Source organism: Pyxicephalus adspersus, chromosome 11, assembly GCF_032062135.1.
Source record: "Pyxicephalus adspersus chromosome 11, UCB_Pads_2.0, whole genome shotgun sequence".
NCBI lineage: Eukaryota > Metazoa > Chordata > Amphibia > Anura > Pyxicephalidae > Pyxicephalus > Pyxicephalus adspersus.
In genome coordinates, this window is record NC_092868.1 from 34,222,923 (window position 1) to 34,246,642 (window position 23,720).

A 23,720-nucleotide genomic window follows, 5' to 3' on the forward strand; every position below is an offset into this window, starting at 1 on the left:
TGTGTGATTGTGTGTATGTATATATATGTATACACACACTCAGTGTGTATAGTGTGTGTACACTACATACACAAACTAACACACATATAAAAATAAATGGTGTCATGCAAGTTATATGCGTATGCAGAAGCTGACCCTATTTATTGGGCACAATAGGTTGCTGAACCAAGACCTGACCAACTGAAGCCACCCCAGATCATAACAATGCCTACACAAGTTTGGTGACTTTTTTTTGTTGGACGGGCATTGTATTACTTTGTAATGAATTTGTAGTTTTCTTTGTAATACCACATATCCTATTTATTGCAATGAAGAGATGATTTAATCCAGATAAAGCAGAAGGCTACATGCTACTGCTATTGACTGGAATGTTCTTTAGAATATTACTATCACCAAGAATACGTTACATGGGGGGCTTATGAACAGTTGAAAAATAACACATTCAAGTCAGGTCACATAACTTAATCGACTGTAATAGTTTGCTTGTATACCAGCAGAGAATGTAATAACTATTCATTTGAGTGAGCAGCAGAGCCTTGCCAAGCCCTCGTGTTAAGAGCTATTTGGTTGATTCAAGATCTTCACAGAGAGCACAAGACGGCACACTTTCACAAACTTGTACACTGAAGGCCATGACACTACCGTGTTCTCCTAGGAATACTTTTAAGTTAGGTGGGAAGAAGCTGTAGGCTGGTGGCAGCACTGAAAAAAGAACCTTTGGAAAAAAAGTTAACAGATTTGTACTTTACACCCAGCTTTTCCTATGGTAATTGGGTGAGACTGACATTATGATCTTTCCAAGAAGGCTCAGGGAACACGGAGGATCCCAAGTCTTCAAAGACGATGCTTGTGCACTGTACATTTGGTTTGGGACGTTCGGTGTTTGTGGGATCTCAGAGGAAGGATAGATAGAAAGTGTGGTAGGTATAATTTTCTACAGATCCATAAATATATATATGATAATATGATATATAGAGAAATAACCCGATAATAAGTGGACTTTTAGCTCAAAGACTGCTTCAGGTAGAACAATTTGCATCCCAATTGGCTACATAATATATTCCAATTTTTTTATTAACATAAAATTATACAAGGGGCACTTAAAAAACAGAAATCAGTAATATAAGTTATCTAACAATAGATAGTAAAAGATGCTAAGACAAATAGAGTGCATAACGATAGCATATAATTTTTAAATAAGTACCACTGTTAATAAAAGACATCAAAATACATCTTCTGGTGCCTGCATGTCATTCTAGGTTTTCTATTGAACGTCCCAGAAGCCCTAAATCTTCTCAAGTCCAGGTACATTTTGACTCATTTTAATTCTGGAGAGCCCAGCCTACCTTTAGCATTTGGCCCATCAATGTAAGTGATGGTGCATAGGGCAGGGGGTTGAGGCACAAGACCAGAATTAACCATCAGAATGGTCCAAAATATGCATACTATGACACCCCAATATATGAAAAATCTAGAGCATCTTGAGGTAACTACTGGCATATAGAAGCAGCACTTTACTATGCTTACCATTTTAATATAACCTGGGAATAACCACTATGTTATGGTAGCAGCAAATTAGAATATTCCTATTCCATGAAGATTCAGCAAGTGTTCACGTTTTGCCACTGTCACTTCTAAATATAATTTTTTCATCCTTAATTCCCACTAAAGGTTAAAAAAAATGCCGTGGACTCAGATCATCTTTCACAACCAATGCTGCATTATTTACCAGCCTCAAAATATCAAATCTGAGCCGAGAGAAGTTACTTAGCACAATCGTAACATCTCTTGCAGACCTCAAAGAGATAGATATTCCTCCTGAGCATACAAAGCACTGCTTACAGATCTCTGGCATTCCTCCCAATCTTCTTCTTGAATGTAGACGTCAAGGAAGAGCTCTTACCATCTGTATACAGAGCGCCCCGTGGTGGCTCGATCCTTCGATCAGTGGGGTATTTATAAAGGCAACTCGGCCAGCAACAGACCCGGTCTGATTGGATTTGCTGCAGTGCTAACATGACAGTAGGGGATCAGGATCTACCACAGTGCAACCTATCACCTTCCCTAAAAACAAAATACATGTAAACTTTTGCACAGATACCCACATACCAATGCCAACATTTTAATACACGCAGCATAGCTGTGCCAGGAAATTGAACAAAAGCACAATGATCTGCCACCAAAATAAAAATAGATATTTCAAGTCTTGTGTTCCAGATCTAAATGCGTTGAGAGTATATTTTTTTTTTTAGCAGAAAAAGAAATGTCAAAAAAGGAATATATATACTGTATATATTCACACGCACGCACACAACACGCACACATCACCCCATAATGAGTCATTGTGGTTCTGTCACATTCAATTACTGTGCCCAGGCTGCTCGGGCTTCGGATCAAGGTGAGCACTTGTTAACAAGCGAGCAAAATCAATGTTCAACAAATGGCAGCCACATGTAGCTTTCTTTTTTCGGATACTGACAGACTAGCATATTCAGCAGGTAACAGATATGTCATTAATTTTACACCCTATGTGAGAGGGCTAAAAAGACTTAAATTTAAGAAATAAAAGATAGGGACTAAAGAAGACTATGTGTGATTCATTTCTCTTAGTAAAAAAAGCTGCACTGAAAAGGAAATAAAGTTTCATGCCATCGTAGTACAACGAGGACCGACATAGATGTACTATTGGGAACTGACTATAAACCGGTATGACTGCTTCCCATGGAGCAAATTCAGCAGCTACGCATACCTTGCCCTGTAGGAAGCAATGATGCTTATTTGTAACCAGCAGAATGAACTATGTGAGTTAAAGTCTAATGTACAGCAATTTAGGCTCTTTGCAGAATATGACAGCATGCTCCTATACATAGGGCTTTTTTTAACTCCGAAACCTAAAGCCAATCTTCAGCTAAATAATATGAAAAGCCCAATTATTTTTATAAAGGATCAGGACTATTTGGGTTGGCTTCCTTTATATTTGTCCAATCACAAGCTATTGAAGTTGTAATATTTGCAGTCTCAGGGCCCTATCACACCTGTGGTGGAAGACCAGGCGTTTGGCTGCTCTTGGGCACAAAGCAAATTGCTGCTGTGCACCCGGATGCAGCAAACTTCCTTACATGTAGGCACATTTACACACGCCTGTGGCAGAGATCTCCCAACAGCAACCACATGGTCAAAAGCAACCTGTGGCGTGAACTTCTGCAGACATCTGCAAAGAATAGCCCCAACAGCTCCCATTAACTTGAAAAGGAACAGTTGGGACCACGGTTGAGCCTGCAGCAGAATGTTAGGGTTTCCTGTGGATCTGAAATGGTATTGATTTTTCTACAAAAAAATCTAAATTCTAGACAAACAGCTGAATACACAGATGAGCTATATATAAGGTAGCCATTTACCTTCCAAAGGATTTTTTATTTCTGTCCATCAAGTTCTGAGGTTTACACGGCCATACCCGATACCACAGCTAGGTGTTGACACAACTTTCCCAAATTCACATGGAACAGTCACCCTGTCCTCTTAACCCTACTGGCAACTGCTTACTTACCTACCCTAGCAGCAAGCACTTACCCCCTAAATGAATTAGAATGTAACCCATTTCAATGAAAGAAAAACAAACACCTAGACTTGCACGAGACTGCTCAGGACTTCACGTACTTTTGCGCTTTTGATAATAACGGGACCCGGCAAAGTCTTTGGCAGCAGTGTATGTATTTTGAACCTGAAGGCTTGATCTCTATAGGAGTAGAAGAGCTTAATTTGAGTGGTTCTCATATCTATTTAGTAATGAGAAGACATGCTAGAGAACTACAAGTCCCTAAGTTCATCATGCACCATCCACTGTTACCACTTTCCTAGAAGACGAGGCCAGCCGGGCCAGCGTGTCCTACCCCTGTCCACAACATGAGTACAAGGTTGACTACACTGCTCCTGCATGCTAAACCAAGAAAAGGCAGCGTTGTCACCCTGTTACAGAAAGCAGAAAAGTTTAATATTGTAATGCAAGACCAATAACAAAAAAAAAAAAAAGGGAAATGTTTTCTATTAACATTCAGATACGCTTCAAGGTAAACACTGCAAAAACTATTTAAAATTACTATACGTTCCCTTTAAGCACATTTAACAGCAATTTGATATAAATAGCTCTTTAATTATCTTGTTGCAAGCCAAATCAGTTCCACGGTGCATCCTCAGGATTGCAGCACTTCTATAATGCTATAAGCAGATATTTTTATTACTCCTATTCTTTAATATTCTAATATAGTGGACATGTTCATAGAGAGCGCACACAATGCCCCTGCAGTCCCAGTAATCTTCTAACACACGTATGTGTGCCGAATGCAGTCTTCTTCAGATTTAGCTCTCTGCTTGGCAAACCCTTGGGTGCATGCAGAGTTATTTTTATTTGTGCACTGCCTGATTTAATATGTTGCAAAAGGAATGGCGTTCATTTTACTAGCAATTCGAAGTGACAAATGAGGCGTGAAATATCATCAGAACAGAGTTTTAAAAAAATGAAATACTCAATTTAAAGCAAATGTTACCTCTCTTCCCTCCCTCTCCATCCTTATATCCCTTGCCTTCAAGCAACTTCTATTTAAAGGGGAATTCCACTCCCACAAAGTTATATTCTTGCAACCAGCCTTGCATCTTCAGTACATTTGCTGAACAGGTGCCGACACTTCTATTAAATATATACATATATATATATTCCATGGGACACAAAAACTATACAGCAATTTGCAGAATAGGGGGTTCTTTTTCAATAAAGGGGGCACTTGGGGAGCACAGTTTGAGGTTGAGACTTATTGCAGGTGATTTCATAAAGTTGCCTTTAGTCTGTCCAGCAATGATGCCCTTGTTTAAGGGATACACTGCCCCCTGTCTCCTCCAGAGTTCAAACATAAGTCATTCTAGAGTAATTCAGATTGACTTTAGCATTTTAGAAACACCTCAATGGAAATGCTGGAAGAGAGTACAGAGCTCATTTACCAGAAGAGCAGACTTTTTTTTGAAGACCAAAAGTTCCATCATTCAAGTGAATTTGGTTTCCAGGCTAGGGACAATTGCACATTTTTAGCAAGCAATGAGCTTCAAACAAGGCCTTCACCAACCTTCCTAGTGGTGGCCTGTGGAGCAAATATTTCTCAAAAATTACCAGCAGAATTACTGCATTTGTTGAATTCATTATAAGTTCTATATTGTGACCATTAAATGCAATTTCTCCACCCTACCTGCAGCTACATAATGGATTATTTTAAATCAAATTTAGGGATCTATGTATAAACCAGGGAAGAATATGAAATTAGGTAGAATATGGTAGGAATCTTCAAGGTCCGTGTGTTTCAATAGCAGTAATTGGAATGGCAAGGAATGTTTGAGGTCATATTCACTGCTTTAAAAATAGAGCCCTTAAAGTTTGTTTATAAAATATTAAACGTCCGAAGCAGGACCACAAACTCACTTTTGCCCAGGTTAATATACTGTACGTGCAGCACAATGTAACACGCAATAGTGCCACTTAGAGTGGATGATGGAGCAAAGTAAAAAATGCTGAATATATGTGTAATAAATGCATATTTCCCCATAGTTTAAGTACCACCCAGAAAATAGCTGTAGATGTACATGTAACACACATCTCCTAAGTATTCATACAGGTTGACAACACACAGCACATTTGTGAATGTGGTGACAGCCCTGCTCCATTGTCTTTTGCCAAAATGATAAACTGTGGCCCTTCTTCTCATCTCCACAATATAAGGACTTCTTGGTGAGTAGTCCAAGAGGAGCACAGAAGAGATAATGAGGCTGTACGAGATAACACAGCTTTGAAATTTTGATAAGTTCAATTTTTTTTTCTTGCACTTAGCAGACATAACCAATACTTTCTATAGTGTATTATTTACCAGGAAAGAAAATAAGAGGTTCATTGTTAGATTTTATTTAATAAAAATCATTGCCCTCAGCCACCAACCCTATTCATCCTTTCTATATTTCAGTAATCATTTTGTAGCATCCTTGAATGTTTTTGGTTGGTTTACAGCCATTCAGTTCACATTTAAGGAATTTTATAAGAAGGAGAACTAAGCTTGAATCGCAAACTCTTACTTCTCATTTACAATCGGCGGAACAACCAAAACACAACTAAAGAAAAACAAAAATGTTTCTTCGTAGAAACTGAAAGCCATCCATTACCTTTACTTTTACTTTCTTCCAATCTTCATCAACAAGCTCAACACATTTGCTCACAATCACATCCATGTTACAAAGAGGTGTCAGGATAAAGGATTTACGGGGTTAACAAAACGCCACCACCCAGCAAATGTCACTTGTTACATGCAGGATGGATGGTTCATTAGCGAAGGGGGGACAATTTCCCCAACGGCAAGCAAAGACCTCATTCACATACTGCATGTACAACATAGTCATGAATGGGCACATTGTTTGACACAGAAAAGGCAGCTACAGCACTCCTGCTCCTGGCCTCCTCGTCCTCCAACAACCCCTCATTTGTCAACTTAAAAATCCCTCAAAGAATCTCTTGTTCCCTCCCAAAAATACCCCAAAATAGCACCAAGTTTTCACTGTATGTGCGACAAGGAATAAAAGAGATACAGCCCATGGTGCACCCATCTTAAGGATGCATGTGGCTGTGTCCTATGTTCATCATGCATAATCTTGTGCGGGGAATAGTATAACCCGGACATGCGAACGATGAAAGAGGCAGTGCCTAAAGAAACACTTCAGCTACCATTAGATTGCTGTCGGCTCAGCTACAGCCAAGCACAGCTATACAATTACTAATTTTAACTGAAAAAGTTTTGTTCCAAAGAAGACACATTTATAATTTACAATAGTCAACAAGACTGCTTGGAGAATTTGCCTTGCTCAATTGTGGCTTTTGCCAGCTATAACTTTTTTTTTTCAAACTATATGTAACAATTTGTGTCGGGTATAAACATACTATTGTAAGCATTTTCTAATGTATCTGTTCAGTGCAAAAAAAAAAAAAATATATACCTAACTGGATTTTTAGATCTATCCTATGTCCTCTGCACACTTCCTGTGTTATTTCTATTTGTCCCTGACAGTTCTACTCTCATGTCAATCAGTTCCTATGTTTTACAGAAGACAATTAAAACATACTTAAACTCAGAATTTTTACTTTACATAAAAGGCTGGACACCCGTTTTATTTAAAGTCAAATTTTGTTTGTTAGTGTGCAGCACAGCCACCTTATTTTCTTGATCGCCTGGGAGCGCAGAGCATGAACATGCACACAAGGAGCCCTTTCATCAATAGGGAATGTGCTGACCTCATGCATGCACAGTGAGATCGGCAAGTTTTACGTCACGCAATCTCGCTTCTGTGCAGTGCAAGATTGAGTGATGTAGGAAGAAGAATGCGGAAGAAGAGAGGAGAAGATGTGGGCACCTGGCCCACGGCAGATACCGGAATGACGCAGGACCGGATGGAAGAAACCTCCCTACAGATAGACTGATCTATGGGATTTAGAGGAAGTGTGGATTTAATGTTTTGGGTTTACTTCCGCTTTAAGTATATTACCAAATAAAATTAGACAAGGCTCATAACATTTAATCCACAAAAAATGTGTTTTCAACCCACAATAGAAAATATAGATGCAAAGTGCATTTTTAGTAGATCAACAAGTATTTTTCAGTATTTGAAAAGTATTTAAAATGATAAAACATGGTGAAATGTATATGTATTGCAGAAAAATACTACATGGGTTTTTCCTTTTTTAATTTTATCTTGGCATATGAATTTACCCTATAAAGTATTACATATAAAACTGTAGTCATAATCCAAAAAGAAGAAAGGATTTTACTACCCATACAGGTATAATTACTTGCACATAAACTTCGTATGATTTTTTTATACGACATAAAAACTGGCACAATCTAGTTTGTGAAGTTTTTATACAGTACAAGTGTTTCTTCTAAGATCATGCTGCTAAAAGTTTCTTGCAAAAAAAAAAAAATATATAGTGATTTTACCACTACATGTTATTTCCTGCCATGCTAACAGTGCAGCAACCTATTACCAGCCATAAAATAATAAGGAATTCAGTCATTATATGGATTGCAGCTGTAAAGAAAGAAGGGCCAGCCAGTCCATACAAGAGTGAAGTCTATAACATAGCCCACCCGATAGCACTGACAGCATTCCTTGCAGCCAGCTGTTCATTTGCACCATGAGGGTAATACCGCCAGTCAGTGGGGGTGAACCTGCAAATCTAAATTCAACAACAAAAGGGTCAGCCACTGGGCACAAAAAATTTTAAAAGTATTCCTGTATTTCTGAGACGAAAGGAAAGGAATGGTGACAAAAGGCAAGACAACAGCTGAGGGTTTTCTAATCCGTTAAAATGGTGTTGCCCCCACCTCCTTCCTGCCATAGTTGGTCAGCCAGCTGTCAAATGCCTCACCCCACGGACACGAGATTATTGCCCAATCTGACCATTTCCTACGGTTATCTCTGTGCCAGAAAAACATGCACTCACTGACATATCACAACAGGGGAATAGCAAGAGTTACCATCAACAATTTAAAGGAAACTTCCTACCATCTCCAGGCAATCATCCAGTTCTACATAACTAAAGAAGTGTTATTGGCATATATGTATTACTACACAATGTTTGTGTGATTACTTTCTATTCTGCTTAGCATTAATGCCTATCATCATCCCAAAACAAAAGAAATATATGGCAGCTAACCAGCTCCTAGATGTTGAGGCAGCATTAGTTTTCGGTTTTGATGATGTTTTCACCTGGTGAGTGACAATGCCAACTCTCTGAACTTTTAAAGTTATGAAGGAGCAGCATTGTCACCCCTGGCTGCTTTCCGGGAGCACAATAAACTCCCCCTTAACATTTTCATTACATCGAGTGGATGTTGTTCACACAAAAACAGATGAGAAAGCCAATATTTTATATTCAGAAGCACTTTACATAGTAATGCCACTGATAACATTGTATGTGGTTTCAGTGCACCGAAAGTAACATTATGGCATTGTATATTATGGATATGTTTCTGTACAACTAAGGAAGAGTTAGTTGCTTTAGGCTACATTTTCTTACTTCTCCTTAGATATCCTTTAATATAAAGCAACAAGCTCAGATTGTTTTAAAACATGTTAATGCATGTAAACTAACCACATATAAAAGAAAGACGTTTCTATTATAACTGCACATCCATAATAGATTGTAAATACATATATCTTCCTTCTACATTTGCCTTATAAGATTTACCCTTATGGGTACCATTTGTTCCAGTGACTTTATCTAAATATAAATAATGACCCCAGTACTGGACACGCACTCCATGGCTGGAGAATCAGGGAAAATAATGGGTGCCTTGGTCTGCAAAGCAGTGTTTAATTTATCAGCAATCCCCCTGCATAATTTGCTCATATTTTATGCCGAGGCCCAGATAAGTCGAGTTAAATTATTGTAGGGTATATTTCTGTGGAAAGCCTTTCAAAAAGCATGATACAAAAAAGCAAATAATGGTTTTTGAAAACTTTTTTTTTCAGAATGGATTCTCCCTGTGTTAAAGTTCATCCATCTGTAATGAGATGCCAGGCCAACTTGCCTGGTGGAAAACAGTCACCGACTCAGAGACATCAATCGTCTTTCTCATTTATCACTTGACACAAAGATGTTCTCAGGGTCGCCAGAAAGAGCAGGAGACTGGGGAACCAGACCAAAGGCAAGAGTCCAGATTCTCTCTTGGGTTGCAGCACATATTAACTCCCAACCATAAGGTCTAGAATTCTGTGTCTACATCTAGCCTTGATCTCGTTATGTCTGAACTGTGAACAGACCTGGGGAAGGACTTAGCTCTCTACGGATATATATCCTAAAAGGGCTTATAAAGACAAAATGAATCATGTATAAATGGTGTATAAATCAGTGCTATTAATATTCACAATTAAAAAGTTGGCCAATCCATCATGTCTAGGACATGTCTAGGTATGACATCAAAATATGGTAAACAAAAATGAGGCTGTGGGTAAAATTTTTCATTACCTAAATTTGATTCAATTTTCATCATATTAATCTACATTGTTTATTTTGATAATAAAGTTATTCTACCCAATGCTGACAAATCCATATTATGGAAGATGAGGAAGAATTAAACAATTTCCTAAATGTTTGAGTTTACTTGGCATTCTGGGTTGGGGTTGGTGTGAAGAGTTAGGACGGGAAGATCTTGCCCATTCCATGACAAGAAAAGGGAAATCCATGATATGAAAATTTGAGGCAAAAAAAAAAATTTGCGTCAACTAATAGTTTAAGGTCGAACATGCAAAGAAGAGGCAATCATTAATTGGCATCTCAGCAGACAAAACATAAATTGCTTGGATTGGTTGGGTGTTCCTGTTATTTATGGAGTGAAAAGGCATCGTTGTGGATTTTGACCTTTGATAAATTGAATTAAGGTTTATCGAATGTGTTAAACACACTTTAGGGCTCTTTATGCTTATGAATGTGTTAGTGTGCCTAAGCATGCTTTTATTACAGATCTATGGGTGATTCTGTGCACTTTCAATGCACATTTCTGATTATTGGTTAAGCATGATGGTGACTAATGCAGAACTTTTTCAAGGGAACGATGCCCTTTGAGCACATAATGTGTTTTGGGAATTGATTTATCAACGGAACTGCTAAGCATTACCACACAAAAATTCTACAGACCCCCATTTTCTACTTTATTTGCATTGTTATGCCCTACCATGTAACAGTTTTATCATTATGAATGGAACTTCACTGCATTTTTACAAACAAATGTGTTTATTGTGTATTGGGCTTACAATGTGAAACACACAGCTCTGTGTAGTGAGAGCCTGTTCACCCAGTTCTGACTTTTTTCCCGCACCAAAAGAATGTGGAGAATGATTTGAAATAATTTCCATAAATAATTTCCATCATGTGCATCTTTCATAGGAATAAATAACATCATGTACCAAATGAACTATGCACCCTTATAAAATTGAATGCAAAGTGCCAGAAGTATGAACAACATACAAATATCCGCCATGAACACACGGTGTCTATTTAAAGTATCAAAAGGCAATTAATTATTTGCTATTATAATACAGTATTGATATAGTGCCAACATATTACGCAGCACTGTACATTAAATAAGGATTGTAAATCACAGACAAATACAATGACACAGAGGGAGAGGACTGGACTGTCCAGAAGAGCTTACAATCTAAGAGTTTTTTTACATTTAAAAGTTTAAATAGACCTTCTAGATTACAGTGTACACCATATACAGCACATCTCCAATACACGCACATTTTTCTGTTATTATCCATGCTGAAAGAAAAGACAAATACTTGTTGATCTACGGAAAACCCAGTGTGGTTTTACATTTCTGTATGGGCTGACAACGCATTGGCTTTTTGCAGTAAATACCCAACCAGCAGGGTTGGACATATGGAGGTGCAAAGAGTGTCCTTAAACCCTTTTCAGCAAGTAAGAATCCCCACAGGGGCCACTGTTGGCTACCTCCGCCACTGTAAACCAGCCCCGTCTTTCGGACTACAGAACCCTAGCCATCTCCTACTGTCTCCTTTTCAAATATACACACCAATTTCTACCCCAAATTGAGTTTAATTTAATAAACAGGAGAAGATAGGGAGCCTGGGTGATCCTGCAAACCTGGAATATATTTTATCCAGGTCTGAAAACTTTGCCAACTAATAACATTTAATTTATGGAAATCCTTTCCAGGTTTGCTTAATCACCCAGGTTCTCCCAGTCTTGGAGAACTTTATTAAATCAGGGACAGACCATAAAAAAAGCAACAATAGCTCCCAACAGCTGCCCCTGCACGACTTTTTACATGCCTGGTAAAGATGTCACTATAGTATTTAAAACCACTCTCAGCAAGACAGAAAGTGAGAATAAATCTCTCTAATGGACCCAGAGATTAAAAGAAAAAAAACTTTTTTTCCTTTTATATCCAAAACCAGAAAAACGTTTTGGATTTGACATTTAATTGGCAATTTCTGACTACATTAAGTTATTAAACCTCCCTACCAACACAAAAATGCACAAGCAAGCATAAAAGTATCAAATAAAAATAGCTCCATATTATTAACACACATTTACTATTGTATTGCAGGCAGTTATTTTCCCCGTTGCATTCCTTGTAGAAGCCAGCATTTTCTTTTGACACTTCTGGAAAATAGGATTAAAATATACTTTTAAACAAGCATGACATCTGCCTTTCAAATGCCACCACTGACTCGCAGTAGGTAGGAGCAGCAAATAGATATGTTTTTTGAAGGCAAGAGGGAACATGGATGAAGAATTGCCACATGTGAAATTTAATTTAAAGTTCAACTTTAGGCAGACATAAAAAACCATTTAATGGAGTTAGGCTTACCTATAAAAAAGGAAAAATGTCTTTTAGGTGCAACTAATATGATTAATGTAGTAAGCTGGATTTCTGTCTAGTTGTCAGATGTCAGCAGTAGTTAAGGAAGGGAAAGGGGAGAACTAGGAGCCAATCAGATTGCTAATAGGGATGGTGCAGACAGCAGAAATGATCCTTCACTGTCCTATCAGAAGACAGGACAGTACAACTATAGTCCTGAAAATGAGCCAAAGTTCAGAAACTGAATATTTGCCATGTTATAGTTGACATCTGGAAATGTTTACTGTACCCAAAGCATTTTGCTAACAATTATCAGTGGACCTTTCTATGTAGCCGTGCCTAAAAAAGAGAAAAGATGAATCCTAAACATATATTTACAGCTTCTATTGTTTAGGTCCTCCTTGATCTTAAACCTCACAGAAGCAGATCACAAATATTAACTGCTAGTCTCAGGAGATTAAGGACATTTTCAGACTCTTGGCTGCTCAAATGCTTCCATTAGGCTAAATAGGATCAGTTGGAAGCTTTTTGGTTTATGTGTTTGCACGTGGCTGTGGTGGATGCTGAAAGCAGCAAGTTGCTTCTGGCCGTGGTCGCATTTTTTTCTCTAGAGGAAGAACGGAGATCAACCGCACAACAATGTGGTTATAAAGCTTTGTAGTTGGCATTAAGAACCACATAGTAGTTGAACTGGGACAGGTGGAGAACAGCTACCTGCATAATTCTTAAGCACATCAAGTTATTTTACTATTGTGCTACTCACTATTCTTGCTGGGCTCTGACATTTTATTATTATCACACAATATTTATATAGCGCCATCATATTACGCAGCGCTGTACAAAGTCCATAGTCGTGTCACTAACTGTCCTTCCCTCAAAGGAGCTCACAATCTAATGTCCCTACCATAGTCATGGTATTAACGTAAAGGTCAATTATTAGGGGGAAGCCAATTAACCTCACTGCATGTTTTTGGGATGTGGGAGGAAACCCACGCAGACACGGGGAGAACCTGCAAACTCCATGCAGATAATGTCCTGGCTGTGAAAGGAACCTGGGAGCTAGCGCTGCAAAGGCCGGAGTACTAACCCCTGAGCCACCATGCTGCCCACTGTGCTGACATATGGAAGCAAAGCCCTGCCTACATGGCCACCTACAATGTATCTGTGAAGGCAGCCATGGTTGGCATGTGTTTGTAAATCTCCATTTATTAAACAAGCAGTGAGATCTTTACTGCGAAATGCGTACACTCCAAAATGAACTAAGGACCAGCTTACTTTAACATTCGAGGTTGTGAAAATCGAATGACAACCTCCCCCCCCCTTCCTTTTTTTCTTTGTTTCTTTTGTATGCATGGCATAGCGGGTCATAATGTGTACACAGTAGTTTAACACATTTGTGTAGTGGCTTATAAACATTTTACGCTTTTTGGTTCTTTTAAAATATTTGTTGAAAGAAACGTTACTTAATTCTACTCATCAAGAGATGATTGACTATCATGCAATTTTGAAAGTCCAAGAAGGATGAAACATTTGGAAGATGCCAATTTTGCCCCTTCTTTTGCTCATTTTTAATACATGGTGGTATGATACAACAAGTAGTTCACACAAGAATGTTGTGCTTTTTTTCAGTGCACAGTAAATGACAAGGACACTGCGTTTCTGGCACAATAAACCAGTATTTACTGTACTTGCCTAAATGCAGGAAAACAAAAGCAACCACCACATCCAAGAAAGATACAATAGATCACATTTTTGGTTTTTAGGTTTCAAAATGCTTTAACACTAAAAGAGAAAGTGGTGTCACCCTCCTGTCAGCATTATATAAATTATAAATCATCTTACAGATAAAATGGTTCTCTTATGTGTATTTCAAGTGTGTTCTTAGTGAATTGCAGCTTTGGAACAGCTAGCTAAGGTAACAGATGTCACACTATTTTCTATGATCAGGGAAGATAACATCCAGTGTTTGGTTGGATCTCATCAATAGCACAGGTGGATGATTTCGATATATTTGGTATTGATCAATGCAAGGATTAGCTTTGTTTGGCCAGCTAGAAGTTAAAGTTCAGTCTATATGCTTGTAGGTGATCTATGAAATGTTTAACACAGGACTGAACAAATCTAAGTAGCTGGAAATACAATACACCTTAAAATAAATCAGATGGTACCCAACTAATAAGAACTTTTCTACCTGTCTGTGTAATTACATGTTCCCTAGATCCATACAATTGCCTTGGGTCCTACACTGGACTACCTACCAGTGAAAGAAATGCTTGAAAATAAAACAATCTTTGACACTAAGAGCCTGTTTTCATTATGGCGTGTCCTGCTTATTTGTCAAAAATGTGATGCAGTGCCATTTGGTATGAATTTTGGTTTTCTATTCATTTGAAAGCAGAGAACATTGTGAGTGCTTCACTTTCAAAAACACAGAACACACCAATGCATTGCCACATGTTGCTCTGCAGAGCATCGGATGCCCCTTATGGTACCATAAAGGATGAATGAGAGCCCAGTGCACCAACATTTCCATGTACAGAGCCCTTTACATGGAAACATGCATGTTATTCCCACAGATATATAGAAACGGGTCCTTTGTTTGTTTTTTTCAACACAAACTGAAGATTAAGCTTCTTGTTTAAAAAACTAACTACTTAGCTGAATAAGGGCAAAATTGAATTTGTGGTTACTTAAATGTGCTAAATAAACAACAGACACCAAAAAAATTAACACAACATTGTGGAACGTGAAAAATACATTGGTAAATCTTTATCAACAAAGGATGCAAAAGGGTAATAAAAAAACAAACACAAAACACAAAAACAAACATGATTATTTATATATTTATAGTAAATGAAGGTGAATAAAAACACAAAATAGTAGCTGCTCTAAAGACATTAGATGAATATTTTGGTATGATTCATATCATCGGACACTCACTGTATGGGGATCCATATTACAATACTCATAAATTATTCCTCTGTATTTTGGCTGACAAAATAATCTGTATGCACATAGAAGGAATAAATCAAAAATAATGTTTTATTATCTTTTAATACTGTGAACTGATGACTGATGACAAACAAATATACAAGTAAAGCAAAGACTAGAAAAGGATAGAAAAATCTGACCCAACTAATTCTATGTACATTTATGTCGCTAGAAATTATTTTTTGTTATTAGTCAAACCAATGTGCAAAGCACACACACAACTGTTCTACTGAATGGAAGGAGGAGGATGAGCGGAGGCACCCAGCTGCTCCCTCCTTCATATGTAACTACAGAGGTCATCCCCGGCCGGCTGTTTATTGATGGGCCAGGATAGATCTATAGGTCGGGCGATTGCTGTACACATGCAAGATCTTTACCTGAGATGATCACAATGGTATATCTTAGGTGATAATTATGTACCGTGTGCACTTGGATACATCTACATACACATCCCACACACGTAGATACATCTACTAACTACCACAATCCTCACACAACATAAATACAACACTTGATTTTGTTACTGTAGTTTTGTCATCACAAAAAATCTGTTCTACTAGTAAGTCAGCCTCCAGAATTGTGATCTTGTAGAAGCACCACTCCTCTATTCCATGTACCTGCTGATGGTTACACAAATTCCCCAAATCCTGGTCTATGTATTCCCCCACACATAACCTTTCTTCCTCCTGCATATCTTATACACAGCTTGCACTATGCGGTTTCAATCTAACAAGTGGCTGTGCAGAAGATGAGCTCCAATACGGTATCTGAACGGGGATCCTAAAATCCAGCTTGAGCACCAAGCAGTTGCTTAGATTTGGTCTTTGGTATCTATTGCAAAAAGGAAGAATTCTGTTCATCTAAAATACATTGCTTTTTGTTTTGATGAACAAGGATGAATAGACAGTATACACTAATCTGTTTAATTTTTATAATGGAGACTCCTGTAGCACAGAACACCGGGGTGACAAAAGAAGACATAATCCAGTAAGGACTGCTAGCTCCCTATTGTTATCATGTGATACAGCAGAGTTAAGTTGGCACATCAATCACAATGGGGAGACCGGCCAACACGTACCATGGATGTGCATGTCAGAGAAAACAGGATCTCCAAATAGTTTAATCACTGCTGACAGAACAATCAGAAGCCCTATTCAATTTCAACATGTATGGCATTTTTGGAAGGGCTATGTGGTGCCTACAAATAAACAATTCGGAATTCTAGTTGAAAGTCCCTACATTTCTAAATCTTATATGGCTTTGTCCTTAGCAAGCTTGTGAGCCATAAATGACAGCTGCCGTGTACAGTTTACGCCTAATGTACCCCAGTAGTGCTTTTTCAATTCCCTCTACATACTGTGCAATTACACAAATTAGCATCACCCTCCCTCCGCCCAATGCAAAGATGAAGACTTTATGTGGAAAGTGGACAGGGAGTTAATGAATACATCAGACGGGAAAGCCAGATCTGACTGTCACCTCCACTACTCCGATTTCCACACTTGTTGCTATGAACTCCAAACGTATCTCGCGCTTCAAGTAGGATGAACCACAGTGGTCTAAGATTATAAATATGCACACCGATAGTGACGGAGATGTGGGTTTTCTTTTAGAGTTACTTGCAGAAATTAGTGGTTTATACTTTGTGATTTAAGAAAATAAGGGAATGGTGAAATACAAAAGCAGAACAAGAAGTGGTAGCAAAGCAAACCCTCAGAGCCACAAGGAAAGGAAACTTTGTGGGAAAATCTGATAGAAAGGCAACTTCATGGCACAATCAGGTGACTTCACAATGCCGGATGTAACCTATCTCTAAAGTTAGTCTACAGAGTTGTATAGCATTTTGTAATGGTGGTATAAGGATAAGATGTTGGGTGCATGACAATATCCGGCTGATTGTATTTTAACAAACATGACAACCCATCCTGACTGCTGTATTAAACTCATTAGAAGGCATGGGAAAGGGTGGGAGTATATGCTTTATATGATTTGATGGCGACACATAAAGGGATCTATTGCCTTTCCTTAGAATGGTATCAGTTATTTTATCCAGGTATTACATAGAAAGTGAAGGCATGATAAGAGAATAGTACGGCAGGTAAAGTAAGAATTTTACAGCCATGGCCAAAGGGTGGGAACTGGCTATACAGAGCAATGCCATGATGGACAGGGAGCCGTTGAGAAGTATTTTTTGTGTTTTTGTTCTCCAAATGCAAACACTGCCCTCTTGATTCAGAACTGTGCCAGAACAGTTGCAGCTTGAAACAAGCAGAACATGAATAACCCAGATAAGGCTTCATAGTAGCAGAGACAAACCTCTGGTGAAATTGGAGGCCATCCTGGACAGCAATCTTATTTTTGCTGGAAATCTGTGCTACGGGCACAAAAGTAAGGCTTTTCTTTATTTCCTACAATGCAGATTTTAGAAATGCTGCTCAAGCAAACCGGCTCAGCAAAACACATTTCTACAACACAAACATCAAAATCAATGCAGAAGGCATCAGACTGCAAGAAGAGAAATGAACTGGAGAGCAAGAGTCAAGCTTTCAATACACTAACTAAACATCCCCTCATACTGGAATTAAGGGATTCTATGTGAACAATACTGGGATTTAAATCTCACATACATCTCCCTCCCCCCCACCAGAAAACCAGCCCCCTGCTGGATCCAGTCTTCTCCATGCCCCCGGGGAAGGGGGGTGGTCTATGCAACAGTTTGAAACCATTCACACTCAAACCTAAATAAAGGCTTCCTGATACAAAGTAGCCATGGTATAAGTTGGTGTTATAGGACATTTTAAAAACCCCAAAACCAGCACTACAGCTTTACACAAAATTCTCTATAGTTATATGCCTTCAAATTGAAGAATAATAAGTGCAAGTGATCAGTAGCCACAAATGCAGAAAATACAAGGTATCCTGAATTCCATATATAACACAGCAGCTAATTGGTGAGCACTTCTAAAGCAAACCAGCCTATGCAGCGTCTCAGCACACATCCACGTTCTCCGTGTACTACGCAGTTATTTATTCATCACAAAATCAACCTACTGTACAGGGCACACACAAAAAAATAATAATCCAGGTGCCATAGGGTGTTCAGATATCCCAAGCGCATATTTATTTTAGGCGTAGGGTTACCCCAATTCTGCCTAACCCCCAAAAAGTCAACCTAAGGTATGGTTGGATCTGACACATGGGTACCACCCATATGTGTTCATGGACCCCATACAACCCGGCTCAGGTTCCAAAACCTTGAATATCAACATAAAAATGCAAAGGATTGGCCAACACAATAAACAAAATAAAAAACACATCAACAGTGAGATGCAACAAGTGGCTGAATGACGGACAGGGTTAATCATCATGCGTTTGTCAGTTCTCTCCTCTTCTGCCATCCTTCATCTTCCTCCTGTTCACTCATACCCTTCTGTTTACCCATCTCTCTCCCTCCTGTTCCCCCATTCCCCTCCCTTTCCTCTCCCCCATTCCCTTTTGTTCTTCTCCTTTCATCTTCTTTCCCTCTCATCTCCCTGATCCTTCCATCTCTCTTTCATGTGAAATCTCTCTCCTCTCTGGCTATCTTCCTTTTGCTCACACTCCCACCCTCCTCACTTCTTTCTCTCTCTTTTTACCCCACCAGCTTCATTGCTTTCCCCAAAATTCTGCCCAGTGCTAGAAAAGTCTATTTACATGGATACAGGTCCTCAATATTCCAAAAGCTCCCCATCATCCCAAATGCAACATTTACATGTAACATTTTATTTACATCTGCATCTTTAACTACTCATCTCATATCCTTCCTGTTCCATTTTCCAGGTGTATGCAATCTGCCAGCCCCATTTCTAAAGTGAATGCATCAGCCGTACATCATACTGAGCTCTGCTCCCCCATGCTGGATTCTTCCCATACAATCCTCTCCTATGCAGCACCTTTCATCCTTTGCAGTACCCAGTCCCTATGTTTCCTATGCAGCAGCCCTGTTCCCTCCAATTCTCTGCACCCCCATATTCCCTCTGCCAAATAATCCCATCCCAAAGAGTAACCTTTCTCTGCCCCTTACCCAAAAACCAGGCACCAATCCTAGGCTGCCCATCCTATTATTGTCAGTAGACTACTTCCAGATCTCCATCCTCCCAATGTTTCCCTCTATCTATATCAATGTCCCCACACTCCATGTCCCCACACTCCATGTCCTCACCCCACTGAGCTGCTTGCACTGATTTCACTTTGTGACACCTACTCCTGTACCAGTTCCCATTCCCTACTCATATCACAGTCCCTTCTCCCCAATGATATGACACAGTCCCTGCTCCCTATTGATGTCACCCACTGGGGTGGCATAGTCCCTTCTCCCCATCAGTTTGTACCCAGTCCCTAATCCCCATTGAGGTATCACAGTCTCTTCTCCCCCCAGATGTGGCAAAGTCTCTACTCCCCGTTGTTGTGACACAGTTCCCTTGACCCATTGATATGTACCCAATGATGTGCCAGTCCCTATTACCCATGATCTCCAGTCCCTCTATTCCTTACAGATGGCACACTGTCCCTTCTCAGCACTGATTTGCAGTTCCCAATGGATGTGATGTCCCTGTACCCCCCACTGTCGCAGTCCTTACTATTCATCCCAGTCCCCTCTGTACCCCCATCCCTCTCCCAGTCATCCCTCTCTCCCAGTCCCCTCTGTACCCCCATCCCTCTCCCAGTCTTCCCTCTCTCCCAGTCCCCTCTGTACCCCCATCCCTCTCCCAGTCTTCCGTCCCCTCTGTACCCCCATCCCTCTCCCAGTCTTCCCTCTCTCCCAGTCCCCTCTGTACCCCCATCCCTCTCCCAGTCTTCCCTCTCTCCCAGTCTCCTCTGTACCCCCATTCCTCTCCCAGTCATCCCTCTCTCCAAGTCTCCTCTGTACCCCCATCCCTCTCCCAGTCATCCCTCTCTCCCAGTCTCCTCTGTACCCCCATCCCTCTCCCCCAGTCATCCCTCTCTCCCAGTCTCCCTGTACCCCCATCCCTCTCCCAGTCATCCCTCTCTCCCAGTCTTCCCTCTCTTCCAGTCTCCCCTCTCTTCCAGTCATCCCTCTCTCCCAGTCTCCCTGTACCCCCATCCCTCTCCTCTCTCCCAGTCTTCCCTCTCTCCCAGTCTTCCCTCTCCCCCAGTCATCCCTCTCCCCCAGTCTTCCCTCTCTCTCCCCCCTGCAGGCGGCTGACTTTCTCTCCCTGTATTCTTCTCCTCCCTGCGTTATATCCCCGGCTCTCCTCCTCTATCCTGCCTGGAAGTGGCGCTGATCCCCGGCTCTCCTGCCCCCCATGTCGGTCCCGGTGAGTGCTGCCCCCCATCACCTCCCTCCCCCTCCCCTTTCTCTCGATCCCCGGTACCTTGCTGGAGTAATCCGGCTCGGAGCCCGCTGATCAGGAGAAAGAGGCGGAGAGCGGCTCCAGGCTGACTCGCCATGTTCGGCACCTGCTTCACTCTGCAGCCTCTGCTCGGCGATAATCACATGCTAATCATATGCTAATACATTCAGTAGGAGGCCGGGCGATCGCGGGAGATACGCCCCGTTCCCGCCCATCTGCGTCACTGGAGGAAGGCTTTGTGACGTCACAACGCTCTATGAACTTCTCCGACCACGTGTGAGATACAAAGTAACAAGCCGGGGAGGAGGGAACGATGAGGAGAATAGAGAGAGCGCGCTATGGGGGAGGGAGAGTACAGGGGAGACATGGAGAGGCATAGGGGACACAGAGAGAGGGAAGGATGGGGAGAGGAGCATATAGAGATAACATGATGGAGGGAAGGGACAGGAGTGATAGAGGTACCCAACCCCCGGTATGTGGCCACTAATGGGCCACAGGGAGAGGAAAGGAGCATATAGTGATACTGCTATAGGGACGAGAAGGTGCGGGAGATATAAAGAGACATAGAGAGAGGGAAGGATGAGGAGAGAAGCATATAGTGACAAACTATAGGGGGGAGGTACTGGAGAGATATAGGGCACACAGAGATGGGGGGATGAGAAGAGGAACATATAGTGATACTAATGTGGGGGAGGGAGGGGAGAGGAGACATACACAAACATAGGGACACATTGAAAGAGGGACAGATGAGGAGTATAATGATAGACTATGAGGGAGGTACAGGAGAGACATAGGGGACATGGAAGGAGGTAAAGTGAGAGGGAAGGATGAGGAGAGGAGCATAATAATAACACTAGTTATTAAAGTTGGGAAGGTAGAGGAAACATAGGAAATACAGAGACATTGGTGACCCAGGGAGAAGGGAAGGATGAGAAGAACATACAGTAATAATGTTATGGAAGGTAGGTACAGGTGACATGGCAGATGCATAGCTATGGGTGACACAGGGAGGAGGAATAGTGAGAGGAGAGAGGGAAAGATGAGGGGATGAACATACAGTAAGTATATGGGGGAGGGTAGGTAGAGGAGACACGGGGGGTGATCGGTGACACAGGGAGGAGGAAAGGATGAGGAGATGAACATACAGTAAGTACACTATGGGGGAGGGTAGGTAGAGGAGACATGGGGGGTGATAGGTGACACACAGGTGTTTGGTTCCAATTGTTTTGCCACTTATGATATTTTGTATGTTACACATTGTAGCATTCATGGGGGGATTAAACTGAAAATAAAGGCAAAATAACCTCAGGGCCACGTGCCTGTATTTAAAATACCACCATAGTATCTACCTGGCATTGGTATTATCTTCATATAAATGTCACCCATTTCCTGTTTTGAGATCGCAACAGAGCTTAAGTTGCAAAATGGGATATTGGAAGGCGAGGAAGAAGAAAATTCTTATGAGGAATATGCTCAGAAAGTAGCTGGATAAGAGCGATAGTCCTGTGAAGTGTACGGCGGTGCACGCTCTTGAGAATGTTGGTGGTCAGCTTGGGGGAGCGTGCATTTCGTCTTATCCCCTGAAGAAACTTGTTGGGGAAACGTGTCGGGATAAGACTTATTGTTCTGCCTAACAACCATGTAGGAAGGTATTGTAGAGGTGACAGGCAATGACCCCCACTTTTCCTGGGGGTTACCTTTGTTGTGACTCGATATTCACTGTAATCTTGCACGATTTATACTTTTACAATATATATTATCAATATAATTTAAAGTTTCCCGCTGCTTTTTCCTTTTTTTAATTCTGAATGTCAATAAAGTTATTGAAGAAATGCAGTGAGGTAGGCAGTGACAAACCCATGGGGCAATTTTTTTTTTTTTTTTTTTTTTTTTTTGTGGCCCTTACATTCCTGGCTTTCTCTTCCTGTGCTTTGGGATCATTGGCTTTACACCAGCTTTAAGTCCGTAAGGCACACATCATATAACTGTGATACTTTGAAGAGAACGTGCCTCCCGAATATTTGCTCTGCTGGCTACTTTGCAGTGTTTTAACCTATTTATATAGCTCAGAAATTGCAGGGAAATCAAAGCTGCTCAAAGCAAAATTACGCAAATGGCTCCTATTTGGATATATTTTTTTTGAGTTTCTGTCAGACCAGGTGTTGGTAGAGGAGTGAGATGTGTAAGACGTGTCTATTCAGTGCAAGTGGTGAGCTCTACCTAGTCCAGGCCCCTCCATAAGGAAGGAACTACATGATGAGTCTTCACTATCGTAACTACTGCTGGTCGTGGGAACAAATGCAGGAAGTTGGATTAAGGTAAGTATTCCTCTGCATTAGATCCTAGCAGGATCCAGCTAGCAGTCTATCCTACAAATGCTGTAGGAAACAGACGTCAATTACAAGGCCCGCAGGCTCAATCCAGCCCGTCTGACCGTTTTATGTGGACATCTGTGACTTGGCGCATCTAAGCGCCTCCCATTTTCATGCACCTGACCGCGCTGTAGGCAGAAGGACCCCAGTTGCTTCTTCACACTCCTGCTGAGACCCAGCACTAAGCACGACTGCCAGAGTCCCGATCATGCTGCCGATAGTATGCTGCTCGAGGTATGGAATCTCAGTGCGATGCTACATTAGCAATGTCTCCAGACTCAGACACAGGCCTCCAACTCCGCACAGTCAGTGCCTCCATTCCCCTCACATAGACAGGCCAGGATAGGTCAGGTACACCTACCTCAGAAAAAGCGGCTAAGAACAAAAAAGCAATCACTCCCAAAATGTCCAAAAAGAGAAAAGTTGATGAAGAAGGGAGACAATGAAAGATGGGAAAGCGAATATATGTTCATGCTTCATGAAGGCAAACATGTTCCTATTTTTAGAACATGATTAATGCACAAGGATGGTGTTGGATATGGAGTCTCAGGGTGAGGAAGGATCTATATTTCTACTAAGACTATGTATTA

At 40.7% G+C, this 23,720-nt stretch overlaps 1 protein-coding gene across 5 annotated transcripts in view; it reads right to left on the reverse strand.

Moving 5' to 3' along the window:
* CADM1 (cell adhesion molecule 1) overlaps positions 1-20,886 on the reverse strand; it is a 222,268-nt gene extending 201,382 nt beyond the window's left edge. For 4 of the 5 annotated variants that reach the window (XM_072426808.1, XM_072426806.1, XM_072426805.1 and 1 more), the window contains exon 1: positions 20,780-20,886. In XM_072426808.1, the coding sequence (XP_072282909.1) occupies positions 20,780-20,855 (76 nt within the window). In that variant the 5' untranslated portion in view covers positions 20,856-20,886. The remainder of the gene's footprint in view (positions 1-20,779) is intronic. The other variant, XM_072426807.1, reaches the window with a different exon arrangement.
* Positions 20,887-23,720: the final 2,834 nt, after the last annotated feature.